The sequence below is a fragment of the Dermatophagoides pteronyssinus genome, unplaced genomic scaffold (assembly GCF_027571235.1).
Source record: "Dermatophagoides pteronyssinus isolate colony J.1.1.1.1 unplaced genomic scaffold, Derpt_VIB-CSIC_2022.12 sq0001, whole genome shotgun sequence".
Lineage (NCBI taxonomy): Eukaryota > Metazoa > Arthropoda > Arachnida > Sarcoptiformes > Pyroglyphidae > Dermatophagoides > Dermatophagoides pteronyssinus.
The window spans coordinates 1505469-1519510 of NW_027461525.1; the positions used below are offsets into that span (position 1 = coordinate 1505469).

The following is a 14042-nucleotide window of genomic DNA, read 5'->3' on the forward strand; positions in this document are numbered from 1 at the left end:
AAGTCTATCGCAATAGGAAGTTTTTTGTTTGTTTCGTTTCTTTTTGGTCAAGAAAATGTCATTGCAAAACGAGAAATGATAAAAAAAATTTTTAATATCAGAGATTTTTTAAAAAAATCAACAATACAATATACACAGTGGACAGTGGTAATGATCATTTAGATTATTTGTCGCTATTAGTCAATGTTGTCAATGTATCATCATCGAACGGATCAAATTCAATATTATCCAAATAATTGTTAGCTTCTTCAGAATCTTCATGCGGTTTCAATAGACCTTGATTCAATTTATCTATACCATTTTTGAGCTTATTTCCGAAAAAAAGAAAATCATAATTTATGAAATATGATAAAGTTATCTGATTATTACTTACATCGGCAAGATCAACAAGACCAACTAAACGACCAACTGATGTAACATATGCTCTTGATAAACTTAACATTGAAAATAATAGATGAACTTTATAGATTGTTGTACGTTCAACCAATTGAAATGGTGCCGGATCAATACAACATTCATTAAAATCTACAACAGTATTCAATTGTTCTTCTTCCCATTTTCGTTGTTCTTCTGCTGTCATATCGATGACTCGTTCACGTGGCTAAAATGTTCATATATGAATGAAGTGATGTATTATTTTCAACATATGATATACTTTACCAATCGAACTCTTCGTTCAATGATAGCCGGTTTAATCATCATACTTTCAGACGATTGTTTTAACTTGGAAAAAAAATTTTAATAAATTTTTCGAAAATTGAAAACAATTTGCTTACTGAATTCGGATGTGCAGCTTCAAGATGTAAACTTTTTTGAAAAATATCTTCAAATACTTGTCGTAATCGTGAATCTTTATGTATACTTGAATTGGTATTGATTGTTGAATGAGGTGAATAAGTTGTTATGGTAAATGTTGGTTTCAAAATTGATTTAGGCCTTACTGGTGATCCACGATCGATCGATGATTGATTAAAACGTTTATCTTCATCATCGTTCGTTGGAACCAAACTGACATCAAATCGAGATTTATTAGTTGGTGATGGAAGCTGTTCATAATCTTGTTCATCATCGATTGATGGTGTTATAAATTGAATGGAATCATCATCACTTTCTGGTTCAATATCAAGAGCATTCTGTTGTATACTATTTTTTCGTACAACCTCTTGTAATCGACGTTCACGACAAAGTAAATTATCAACAATTCGTTCCAATTCATCACGTTGAATTGAACCTAACAGAATCATATTCTTGCCATTATCAACCAAAGGAAATATTCTTATTTCAGGATTTTTTGTTAATAAATTTACTAAATCACGATAAGTACAATTTTTTCGCCATACATAAACCAAATTACGAACCATAATATCATCGACAAAAATATTATGTGCCAATGAATTGGTACCCATTATTGGTGGTAAAAATGGTAATTTTTTAATCTGTATAACCGAATCATAAATCGATAATTCTAATTTTTGACTGATTACATTCGATATAAGTACAGATAAAATAACCGGTATCATATGGCTCATTTGGCCAGTCATTTCGAATACAATTACAGTAATACTAATTGTATGTGTTACGGCACCGGTAAATGCAGCAGCTCCTATATATTGAAATAATGTAAATCAATAATCAAGTAGCAAGTTTATTTTTTTGTTTGTTTTTCTTGTGAACATAACATGATAACCATACCAACAACTGAATAACCACCGGGTACAATTGGTATTGTATAACCACTAAATGATATACCGCCTGGAAAACAAGCAGCCATAATTTCGCCAACTAATCGACCAAAAGCGGCACCAATCTTGAAAACTAAACAAGAAAAAACAAAACGATTACTGAATTAAATTTATGAATAATTGAAAAAGAAGTATAGATACTTGGTACAAATAATCCACTTGGAACCGGTATAGTAGATGCTAGAATTGACATCCAAAACTATTTACCGAAACCAAAAACAAAAAAAACAAAAATTCAACAACTAGAATACGAAATTTTTATAGACAGATAGACAGTTAAGCTTACCGTATTGAGAATGGTAATGATAAGATTAGTATAAATGTTTGTATGATTAGTTGACCAATGTTTGACCATTATTAAATGATTTGAATCATTACTACCATGTACATCCCATGTTATGTTACTAAACAATTCTTTAAATGTTTGTGGATTGGATAGCTACGGAAAAAAATCATTAACAAAAATAGATAATTTTTTTGGCATTTCAATTAGATTTTATCAATATAACAACATACAATCGAAGCCATATATTGTCCCATAAAAGGTGGAAACGAAACCGACATCAATAGAAAAGTAACCAATGTTGGATAGATAAATCGACTATAAATGGAAAATTAAATCAAAATAAATCAACCAAACATGTTTTTTTTTGTTTTGTTTGCGAACATACTTTTTTTTAAGAAATGAATTCAATTTTTTATGATTTCTTATATAATGAACAACCATACGATGACAACGAACATATGCAGCACCACCAAAACCACAAGCAATACCAATAAAAGCAAATACTAATAATTCTTGTGGATCAAATGGAAAATCAGTACGAAAATTTGTTTTAAACAATGAAGTCAATGCAGCTATAACAAGTAACAATAGGAAAATAACAAAAAAAAACGAAAAGAAAAAAGAAAAGAATAATCATTATTATTGTCAAAAAAAATGATAAACTATATCATGTTTCCTTGTTTTGTTTGTTTCGGATATATTTCTAAAATAAATAAAATGAAACAAATATGCATGCAAGAACAAAACAAAAAAACAAAACAAAACAAAATGAAATATGAGACCTTCTTTACGAAACCAAACGGCAAACAAACGCCAAACAGTTGCTGCACAACAAGCGGAAAAGAATCCACGCCAATAATTACGTATAGCAAAAAAATCTGTGGTTACTTCGACCGAAAATAATACACCACCAATTGGTGCATAAAATGTTGTAGCAACGCCTACGGCACAAGCAGCGGCCAACATTTCAGTATTTCTTGCATCACTATCATATACACGTTTAAATGATCCAATCATTTTGGATAATAATGTTGCAACCATCGAACCAGTATGAACAAAACTAAATTTAAAATAATGATCAATTTGGATATATACGAGTAATATAAACCTGAAACAAAACTTACGGTCCTTCTTTACCCAATGGTAAACCACTGCCCAATGAACAGGCCAAACCGATCAATTTGGCCACCAATGTACGAAATGATAAATATTCATGTAGAATAACACCACGTAATATAGTTTTCATTTCAGGTATACCAGAACCAGTTGCCTGTGGCGAAATAATACTAACAATACCGGTTGCAAATACCAAAAGTAAAATAGGCATTGTAATCCAACCAAAATATCTTGTAATAATATTATATGTTAAAAGCTGATCATATAATATCATACGTGTTTGATGACATTGTGAAATGAAAACTAATTTTATTTAGAAATTTTTTATATTTTTTTCCAAATGGGAAAAATAGGACCCAAATAATAAAAAAAGTCCATAATACTCACAATCAACAGTGAAACTAATGATAGCCATTGTGATACCTAATAAGGCCAAAAATGGCCAATCTTCACCAATAATACCTAATGTATATTTCCATATGAAACCCAAAAATCCTGATTTTTTTTTTGGTTTTCGAAAATAATATTTTGATCACGTTATATTCTTGAGAATAATTCCTTTTTTTGAAAAAAATAACAGACCTGATATTGCACGAAAAAAACTAGATTCTCGTATCAATGATTTTGGTTTGGTACGCCTTGAACGTCTTGATGCAAGTGAACGTGCAAATCTAGCCAAATCTTTTTTATATTGGCCATACATCTAAATATCAAAAAAAAACATTCCGAAAGAACAACCAAATTCATGTATTATTGAAATGCAAACAAAAAGACAAAACAAACAAGCAAAAAAACGGATAGAGAATTCATTCATTTCACTTACCAAAGTTTGTTCAAAATCCAAAGTATTTTCAATTTGTCGATTGACCATTATGATGTTTTTTTTCTGGTTGTTGTTCTGGTTTGACTATATAATAATTATTATGTTCTTTGTTCACGATTCAACAATTTCAAAATAATAAAACCGTTGAGAAACGAAAAAACAACCAAACATTCAAATGATCAATTTAATTCAAAACAAAACAAAAAAAAAATCACTAATCGACAATCAATTATTATAATTACCGCCGACAAAAAAAAAATATATTTGATTGATTGATTGATCGATATGATATTTTGTTTGATTTTTGATCAAACAAAAAATTTTTTTTTTTTGACACAATCCAAACATCATGGAAAAAGATTTGTATATATAAAAATGAGTATGTAACAAGTCCAAACGCCGCTGTCAATGATAAGAGATAACGAGGTTCTTACATTATTATTATTATTATTATTATTTGATATTTCCTCCATTTAGAAAATATAAAATCATCCAAAAACTAAATATGATCAAATAAATTCGTTGGTTTTTTTCTGTTCTGTTTATTCATAAATGTATGGGAAATTTTATTTGTATCGTTCACCAGTTTGTTTCCATATTCTCCATATCTCCATTATCATCATCAAGGTCTATTTCTGGCTTTGGTGGATGTCAATCATTAAATTATTTATTTATATTTACATTTTCAACAACAAAAAAAATTTATTCGTTCATTGTTTTTTGATCATTACCGCTTTATAAATGATCTAGTTTTTTGTTGTTGTTGTTTTCGAAATCAATCAATTTATCAATCGATTTTATCATAATCATACAATCCACATTTTTTTGATAGAATAATTGATTCTTGATGACAGTTTTTCTGACAAGGTCAACAGAAAAAAGAAGATAAACATTTCCGAAAATCCGAACAAAAAAACAAGTAAGAAACAATCAACAATGCCATCTTGCGATCAAAATACAGATTCGAATGTGATTCTATAATTATCAGAATCTTTTTGGTTCTCTCTTTGTACGGAATATGAGTTTTTCGAATGATAATAAATAATTTGTTCAATGTTCAAACTGAAATAATTTGTACAAATGAGTAAAAAAAATAAAAATAAAAATTTCTGCTTGACCTATCTCGTTTTTTTTTATTCTCTCTCTCTCTTTTTTTATCATATAAGAGAGGCTTTACGGTAAATTTCTTCTCTTTTTTTTACCCTTACATTTTATGATGATGATGATGATATATAGTTTTTTCATTGAATGAGACAAATCCCCCCATTTGAAAAAACGAATTGTGTTCACGAATTTTTTTTGTTTAGTATACTTTCTCCCAATTCGTATTTCTCTCTCATCGTAGTGTTTGTCAATTGAATTGTAAAAGAACCAAGAAAATTTTTTTTTTATATATAATAAAATGCATCCATATAACATTTAACAATCGATCGATCTTTCCGATCGATACATATATATGGTACCAGTATGTGGTAGTACAATGGCAATGGTATTTGACTTGTAGAAAAAATGTCAGAACCAACCCAAACAAAACAAAACAAAAAAGCCAAACGGGCCAAGGCGTTAAGAAGAAGAAGAAAAAATGCTGAAAAATTAGAAAACTATCGAATCGATTCGCAGTATGTCAGTGTGTCTATGTCAGGCCAACAACAAACAAAACAAAAAAATGAGCCGGAAAATGAAAATAATAAAAATGAATCGCATTTTCTTCATCAAGACAACAACAACAAACGAACGAAAAAAAAAATCTCTGCGACAAACATTTTGGAAGGCAAGGCAAGGCAAAAAAAACGAAACAAAACGAAACCAAAGTGAGTTAAAGATAATAAATCATCGTTGTCTTTTATCGAAAAAAATGTATCCAAAGAATTCATACAAAGTCCCGCCACCACCACCACTATCATCATCATCAGGAAAACAAGATATAATCAACTCTGTTGGGACATCATTTCATTTTTTTTGGATTTTGTTTTTCATAAAGTTCAACATTGTGATCATCATGAAAAAAATGAAAACAAAATCCAACCAGGGTTGTTCTTGGGAGACAAACAAACAAAATTTTTTTTTTTTTTTGTATCGATTTAATGGATACAAATTTTTTGTTTCTGATTCCGTTTTGATCTGTACTAAATAACTAAATAATATTAATTATGATTGGTCTTTATAGATCGAATGTATTTCGATAAATCAAAGGGAAAAAATATGGTCAACAAAATCTGGAATGGAAAAATATAAATCGAAAACTTTGTCAACAAACAGAAAGAACCAGAAAACAAACACACGCACATTGATTGTATACAAAAAACATATTTCCACTTATAAAAAAAAAATCTCCGTAAATTCCAAGGGCACTTGAAACTACCAAAAACAAAACAAACATTGTGTATGTGATTATCAAACAAAAAATATGACAATGTCTTTTTATTATAAGCCTTTTCCCAATATATTAAAAAAAAAATCTTTTTTTTTTCTTCTTCTGGATCCATGTTGTTCAAAGTAAAACTTTTTTTTATTATTATTTATTTGTTTACTATTTGATGACAAATTTTGTTTCTTTCTTTCTTCAATAAAACACATTTGAATCTTTTTTTTTTTGTTCTAATTGATACACCAAATAATATTATCATTATTTATTGAAATTATACAGATAAACAAACAAACACTAATCACTACATTAATCAAAATAATTATCTAAATAAAGTTCGAATAAAAAAAAATATGATGATAATATTGAAATTTTTGATAAGTTTTGTCGAAGATTGAGAAGTTGTAGAAGGCAGAAGGCAATGAAAATATAATGGAAATGATAATGATGGAAAATTTCTCTTGTTTCATAATAAATATTTGTCCTTACATAGAAGGTCTGACTTATAATTCTTATGATATTCGTTTGTTGTTATTTCATTTTATCTTCTTCTTCTTTGTGTAATCATCATCATTACTTTTTTCATGGTACGTTGAACGATTCAGTTTTGTTGTTGTTGTTGAATTTTCAAAAATAAAATAACAGCTATATTTTTTTTTACTCCATTGATAATCATTGCAACATAGAGAGAGAGTATCATCATCATCATAGTCGTAGTCGTCGACATCATTCAAACATAACAAAAAAAAACAAATATCAACATTATCGTCAATTGATAAATTACTTTAGTGGAAAAAAAGGGGAAAAGAAAAGTTTCAAGAAACATCAACAAATCGACTCGACAAAACAACAATCGACCGAATGAAAAAAACTTTCTTTTTCTTCATTTTTGTTTATATAACATAACAGAAACTAAAAGTGGTAACAATCATTTTTTTCTCTCTCCAATTCTGTTAGATTTGAAAGAACAAACGAAAACAAGAATATTCTGTATTTGGTAGAAAAGAGTTTTACTTTGAAAGTTCATTGTGCGTGTTTTCGAAGAAAGTCAAATTATAATAAGTTTGAATAGCTGAAGAAGAAAAAAAATGTCGAAAAATTTAAATGATGAAAATGATTTCGATCCTGATACTATTTCCACTTTATTTAATCGTAATGGTTATGTATTGTTAGAAAATTTTCTTCCAATTTCAATGATCGATGAATTGTTAATCGAGACAAAAAATTTAGTCGAACAATATGATCCACAACAAACATTAAACAATGAAGAAAAAGAAGAAGTGACCGTATTCAATGCCGGAAAAAAACAATCAGCTAATGAATATTTTCTTGGTTCAAGCGATAAAATACGTTATTTTCTTGAACAAGATGCATGGGATGAACAGAATCATTGTTTTCGTGTATCGAAAATAAATTCATTGAATAAAATTGGTCATGCATTACATTGGTTGAATCCAGTGTTCAAACAATTTACATTCCAGAAACGTTTTCAAATGATTACTCGATCAATTGGTTTAGAAGATCCATTGATTGTACAAAGTATGGTTATATTTAAAAATCCATATATTGGTGCCGAAGTTCCTGAACATCAAGATGCAACATTTTTATATTCAACTCCTGAACCACGAGTCGTTGGTATTTGGATACCGCTTGAAGATGCAACGGTAAGTTTTTTAGTTTTGTTTTTTTGTTTTGAATTTCAATCAATATGAATTTCAATGATCAAGCTTTTAATTCAATTAAGACATTATTCGGTGATAGTGAAAAAAAAATCTCACATTCAAAAATTTTATTTATTGAATTTTTTATATTTTTCATTCAAATCAAAATATACCCAAAAGGAAACGAATGGTTGTTTACAATTCATACCAGGTTCACATCGTACACATCCGTTACGAAAACGTTGGATACGTCACCATGATCCTATAGATGGCCGTATACAGATGAAAGATCAATATGGTGATTGGTCAAATGGTGGGCAAGAAAAAACTGTACATGAGATTAACAATGATGAAGAAAAAAACAAATTGAATAAATCAAATTTTGTATCCGTACCAGCACCAAAAGGTTCTTGTATATTGATTGATGGTCTTGTCGTTCATCGAAGCGATCCAAATTTATCGAATAAAGCACGACCAGCTTATACATTTCATATATTTGATCAAGGATATCTTCATGATGATGTTGATGATGATGATGATGATAAGCAAAAAATCTTAGAACATCAATCAACAACAACAACAACAAAATCAAAACCAAAACGACAATGGGATTCGCTTAATTGGCTTCAGCCAACCGATCAATATTCGTTTCCACGCTTATATTGTAATGATTTTGATGATGATGATGATGACGTTTGATCAACAAATTTCAAATGAAGAAAATGTTAATCGAAAATTCATGTTGATGATGAAAAAAACAACAAATATAATCAAAACAGCAAAAAATTCTAAGAAACAAAAAAAGCAATCGAAAACAAAAATTCCCTCTCAACACACAATCATTATTATTACTATCGGAAAAAACTACAACGATCCATATGAATACGATCATCATCATCATCATCAGAATCTATCTTTCAAAAAAAAAAATCCAATCCATAATTTTATATTAGAAATTTACAATGTTATACATTCAAACATCATAAATATACGTTAATTTCCGATTCATTTCATTACATTTTTGTTCACATATCAAATGATGATGATGATCCCAAAGACTTTTGAATCAAATGAAAATGAAAAACTAGATGAATAAATAATAAAGATCGATTATTGATCTTTTTCTTTTTGGTTGTTGTCATAATTTCAATTTTTCAGTGTTTTTTTTTATCGACATCATTATAGATGAAATTGAATGAATTTCATCCAAAATCGAAATGACAAATTTAATGAATTTGATGCTCGATAATCGATCAGACTGAAAAAAAACTGATTATTATATCATTATTATCGAGGAAAAACAGTGGCTAACAACCGAAACAAATGTAGACCAACATTTTTTTGAAAAAAAGATAGTGTCATCTAATTGAAATTGTCAAACAAAACTAAAAGCGGACAAAACATTGATATAATGATAATTTTATCATTTGTTGTTTGTTTGTTTTTTTGAGGGTATCCGTTCTCATTTATACAAAATACATCATCATTGTTCTGATTGTCTAAAATTTTTTGGTCAAATTTTCCTGAAAAGAAAGAACCTGGCCGAAATAGATTTTTCTTGGCAAAATTAAATTTTTTATTTTCTTTTTCTTCAAAATGATTTTTTTGTTGATTCGTTGTAGTGTGACAATTCTTCTATTATAATAATAATGGATGTTCTCAGAGAGAAGAAAATGAAAAAAAAATTGATTTCAAAAAAATATAGCCATAACCATAGCCATTTACAGTTAAAATGTAATTTTCAAGTGTTGTCAATTGTAAAAAAAGAAAAAAACTTATTAAACGAATCTTTTATTATTATTATATGGCCTATAGGCTTCGAATCATGAGAAAACAAGCATTTGTCTTTTTTTTCTTCATTTTCATCACTATTTTTTTCAGTTCAATTTCGGCAAATATAAAAATTGTTTTTCCTCTCTCTCTCTCTCTCTCTCTCTCTCTCCCTCTCCATCTTCGACAATATTCTTCAAGCCAATTTCGTTATTATTATTATCATTATTATCGAATCATCACAATCCGCATAATAATAATAATAATGACAAATGTCGTTAGCCATACAAACTAAGAAATAATTTCCGTTTTTTTGTTGTTGTTGTTGTCGGCATCATTGAATTCATCTTATATTTCTAATTTCTTGTTGTTTTTTTTTGTTTTGCTTTTGGGGAATTAAAATTTTTATTATTCGGGCCACTTTTGTTTGTTCATTAATGTTTTATTTTGCTTTCTTTCTTTCATTGCTATTTTGGGTTTTGGATCGAATCTTGAAAATGCAAACGAAAACAAAACAAACAAACAAACAAAAATGGATTAAGAGTGATAACGAAGCGAAACAAAATCATTTTGATTATGATAATTTACAATTTCTACGTTTTGTTTTTTTGCATATTATAATATGCATGTCTGAATTTGATTTGAATCAAAAAAGAATCAAAACGAAAAAACAAACAAACATGTATCGAATGATTCTTTTTTGTTGTTGTTGTTTTGATTATACATTGAGAATCCTACATTCATTCATTCATTCATTCATTCATTTGTTCGTATAGTAAACTTTTCAATTAATCCCTTTGTTAAAGGGAAAAAGGCAGAATTTGATCGATGATGATGATTTTCATCAATTGTAATTGGTAAATGAAAATCGATTCTTTTGTTAATGAAAGAAAGAGAGAAAAGTAATGAAAGAAAATCGATAATGATTGGTCATCATAATCAAAATGAAATTCACAACAAAATAAAAAAAATTGATGAAAACACGAATGAATTTACCAATCACGCAAACAAATACCCAAAATGTTTGTTGATTATCCCAATGGTCTCATTGTTTGAAACTTGATACACAAGATACACAAACAAATAAAAAATTTTTTTTTCTGACAAACATGATCAGGAAAGAAACAAAACAAAAAAAAATGAATTGGATTTATAATGATCTAAATTTTTTTGTTTTGTTTTATTTGATTTAGATGATGATGATCTGGTTTGATTTTTTGTTTGTTTGTTTGTTGTTGAGTTTTTTTCTGGATAGACACATTTTGTTTCAAGTTTGGTCAAGCAAATTGGTTATGTGTGTGATAATTTGACACCAAATCCTAGAAATCTCGTTTACAAAACAAAAATATCTAATTTTTTTTTGGTTTTGTTTTTTCGATAGTTATGTTTTCCTGTTATTCATATTTTTTTGCTTTTACTTTTTCATTTCTTTTCAATGTGTGGATACCAAATTAAACCAGAAAAAAATCCGTTCATTAAACAATTAATGTTAACTTCTCTCAGAAACGTCCTAGTTCAGTATCTGGTGAATAGAGGTGCAAAAAATATGGTATAAATAGAGGAGATCATCGTGGATCATTATCATTAAGTAAAGCATCAAGTCTGATCATCATCATCCTAAACCAAAAACCTTTTCGATTCAATTAAACAATCAATCATCTTTATTCAAAAGAATAATGGCTACTATTCAACAAAGATTGGTGATCGTATCGATTTTATTGTTTTCCATTATTGATATTATTTATGGAGCACCAAAAGAACTTGTTGATGAATTGGATGCTTCACGTGAAATTATATTTTCACAAGTTCCAATGAGTAATCTTGTACGTAAATGTTTGGATAATATTCCACTTAAACATCGTGAACGATGTTTAACCGAATCATTTGAACAATATGCTACAAGTTTATATCCACAGAAAACACGTTGCTGTACAAAATGGTCACAAATAGAATGTTTATCTAAATATACTTATAATAATATCTATTGTAATGTGCATCAACAAGAAGCAATTTATCGATATTTTAATCAAATACGTAGTACATCAGCCGATGGTTCACCTGAATGTGTTGATTATCGTCCGGTTGAAGAAGAGATGCGAAATTGGTCATCTGAATTAGGACGTATACCTAAATGTGCTGCAAAAATTGAATTTTTTGATAAAAATGCTTCATAAAAATCATACTGATCAATCGAATGAACAATCAGATGATCAGATTTTACTGTCATTTTATTTTTTTTAATTTAAAACATAATAACATTGACAATGAATCTTATTAATCAATAAATAAATTGAACTATGAAATAAACAAATTTTTTTTGAAAAATTTACACTTGAATACTTGTCTTGATTTCCAAAAAATCCTACATAAAAGTCGATGAAAGTTTTTTTTGTTGATATTTTCATTGCAATTATTTTCGTTAGTGGTCAATATCAATCAGCAAACCGGCAACAAAATCGTTGAGAATTTTTTATCATTTTACCAAACAGTAATTTTGATTTTCATTTATTTGTTTGTTTTTGCCGTTGTCTGTAATTTGTTTTTTTTTGTTGTTGTCTATTTATTATCCGCTTAGAATAATCGAAAAAAAGAGAAGTAAAAATGCTGAACTCAATTTCTAAATCAAATCTTCATCATCGTTGGATCATTTTGGCAATCATTGTTGGATTAATAACAACATTGATCCTATTACCAAGTAATGCTGAAGCTGCATCTTCTCAACGTTATCGTCGACAAACTGATTCATCGTCTACCGCTTTAGCTACATCATCATCATCATCAACATCAAATGCTATGATTACATTGACCAATATAATTTTACCGACAATGCGTGCCATAATTCAGGCTCCAATACGATTGTTACAAGAATTAATTGTCGAAATTCGATTGTTTTTAAGTTCACATAATTTTAGCGAAATGTTGGATGCAAAATTTCTTCGAACATTATTACAACGATTACCCGAACGAATTGGTCATTATTGGTTGACATTTGTTGAAATGGAAAATGAATGTATTCAACGAACATTATGTGATGTTGCCGATTTTACTACTCATCATGTACCACATTGGTTCAAACAAATAATGCTTGTTTATTTTACTACATTCAATCAAAATGTTTATTTTGAAGCTATTAATAATGGTTTGATTGCTCATAATTGTCAGGCAAAATTTAGCCAATGTGATCCTAATTCATTTCTTAGTCGATTATCAAATAATATGTCACAATCAATTCATACTACCGTTGAACCAATTCGTGTTGCATTCTCCGAACTTGTTAATGTAACCGTATCTACATTAGATTCAATGTCATCGACTACTGAACCATCAGTTTTGCCTGAACCATTACAACCGGGAGTAAATTTTATTCAAGATAATGCTGATGAATTTGATCAAGAACCTGAACTAAATGATCGTTCTGGTTTGATTTCTACACACAATGTAAATGTTTCTCAATTCGATCATTCAACACATTCTATGATGCAAAATCAACCAATTCAACCAAGTGTTTTATCATCGAATCATCATCATAATCAACAACAACCACCACAAGTACCACGGCCACCACCTGCAGGTTGGATACCGGCTATGTCAACAAATCGACAACCACCATATCATTCACAGCCTATGATTCATTCATCACAACCAGTAATGACTATGCAACCACAACAACATCCATAAATTTTGATATGACAAAATTACTTAATCTAATTTTATTGTAATCATCATATGTAATATTGGCTTAAATTTTAATTTGTTTTTAAATTTGATTTATACGAAAAAATGTTATTCATATCAATAATTGTTAAACATTACAAATTATAATGTTTATTTATATTTTTTTACAACAAATTCTTATTACTGTTATCAATTATCAATTATCATTAATATGATTATATGCAAAATAAACTAAAATTTAAATTTCCAATCATTTTTTATTATTCTGGATTAGTAAAGTAATTCTTGTTGTAAAATGTATGATAAAATGACGTTTTCAGTAAGAGAATGTCATTTTTTGATCAAAACAAATTTATTTCTACTATATCATTTTATTTTATGATATTCGATTTTTCTTTTAGTTTTTTTATTTTATTTTCAAATCTAATCAAAACCTTCAGTTTTGTATGATGAAAAAAAAAATTTTCTGGAATATTTTCTCAAACAACAAAACCGATCCAATAATTCTACTTTGTTATTTTCATTACAATCATTATTCTGGGCACGTAATTTCATCGATATATAACACACACAGACACACGTCATCAACATATATACCCCCAGA

The 14042-nt window shown here is 28.4% G+C and overlaps 4 protein-coding genes across 4 annotated transcripts; 3 read left to right on the plus strand and 1 right to left on the minus strand.

The window, feature by feature from the left end:
• Positions 1-76: 76 nt before the first annotated feature.
• Positions 77-4149, minus strand: LOC113793265 (chloride channel protein 2-like). The gene is made up of 14 exons (XM_075824447.1): positions 3968-4149; positions 3727-3847; positions 3532-3639; positions 3153-3447; positions 2811-3088; positions 2414-2600; positions 2259-2343; positions 2029-2181; positions 1884-1941; positions 1693-1815; positions 777-1603; positions 661-723; positions 374-601; positions 77-307 (listed from the first exon to the last, which is right to left on the minus strand). The coding sequence occupies exons 1-14, from the start codon at positions 4013-4015 to the stop codon at positions 164-166; spliced, it is 2718 nt and encodes a 905-aa protein (XP_075680562.1). The 5' UTR covers positions 4016-4149; the 3' UTR covers positions 77-163.
• Positions 4150-7005: 2856 nt separating this feature from the next.
• Positions 7006-9137, plus strand: LOC113793287 (phytanoyl-CoA dioxygenase domain-containing protein 1 homolog). The gene is made up of 2 exons (XM_027343297.2): positions 7006-7996; positions 8174-9137. Exons 1-2 carry the CDS (start codon positions 7421-7423, stop codon positions 8690-8692), a joined length of 1095 nt encoding a protein of 364 aa, XP_027199098.2. The 5' UTR covers positions 7006-7420; the 3' UTR covers positions 8693-9137.
• A 2095-nt stretch (positions 9138-11232) lies between these two features.
• LOC113793289 (uncharacterized) lies at positions 11233-12092 on the plus strand. Its single transcript, XM_027343298.2, has one exon. It carries the CDS (start codon positions 11440-11442, stop codon positions 11935-11937), a length of 498 nt encoding a protein of 165 aa, XP_027199099.2. The 5' UTR covers positions 11233-11439; the 3' UTR covers positions 11938-12092.
• A 41-nt stretch (positions 12093-12133) lies between these two features.
• LOC113793312 (uncharacterized) lies at positions 12134-13688 on the plus strand. Its single transcript, XM_027343326.2, has 2 exons — positions 12134-12251; positions 12339-13688. Exon 2 carries the CDS (start codon positions 12365-12367, stop codon positions 13439-13441), a length of 1077 nt encoding a protein of 358 aa, XP_027199127.2. The 5' UTR covers positions 12134-12251; positions 12339-12364; the 3' UTR covers positions 13442-13688.
• Positions 13689-14042: the final 354 nt, after the last annotated feature.

Bases quoted from the DNA above. Each gene is read 5' to 3' on its own strand.
- LOC113793265 (XM_075824447.1), bottom strand. From the start codon at position 4,015: ATGGTCAATCGACAAATTGAAAATACTTTGGATTTTGAACAAACTTTG. The intron at 1,816-1,883 runs GTATCTATACTT...TTTCTTGTTTAG, and splicing joins AAGTGGATTATTTGTACCAA to TTTTCAAGATTGGTGCCGCT. The intron at 602-660 runs GTAAAGTATATC...TGAACATTTTAG, and splicing joins TTGAACGAAGAGTTCGATTG to CCACGTGAACGAGTCATCGA.
- LOC113793287 (XM_027343297.2), top strand. From the start codon at position 7,421: ATGTCGAAAAATTTAAATGATGAAAATGATTTCGATCCTGATACTATT. The intron at 7,997-8,173 runs GTAAGTTTTTTA...TATACCCAAAAG, and splicing joins TACCGCTTGAAGATGCAACG to GAAACGAATGGTTGTTTACA.
- LOC113793289 (XM_027343298.2), top strand. From the start codon at position 11,440: ATGGCTACTATTCAACAAAGATTGGTGATCGTATCGATTTTATTGTTT.
- LOC113793312 (XM_027343326.2), top strand. From the start codon at position 12,365: ATGCTGAACTCAATTTCTAAATCAAATCTTCATCATCGTTGGATCATT.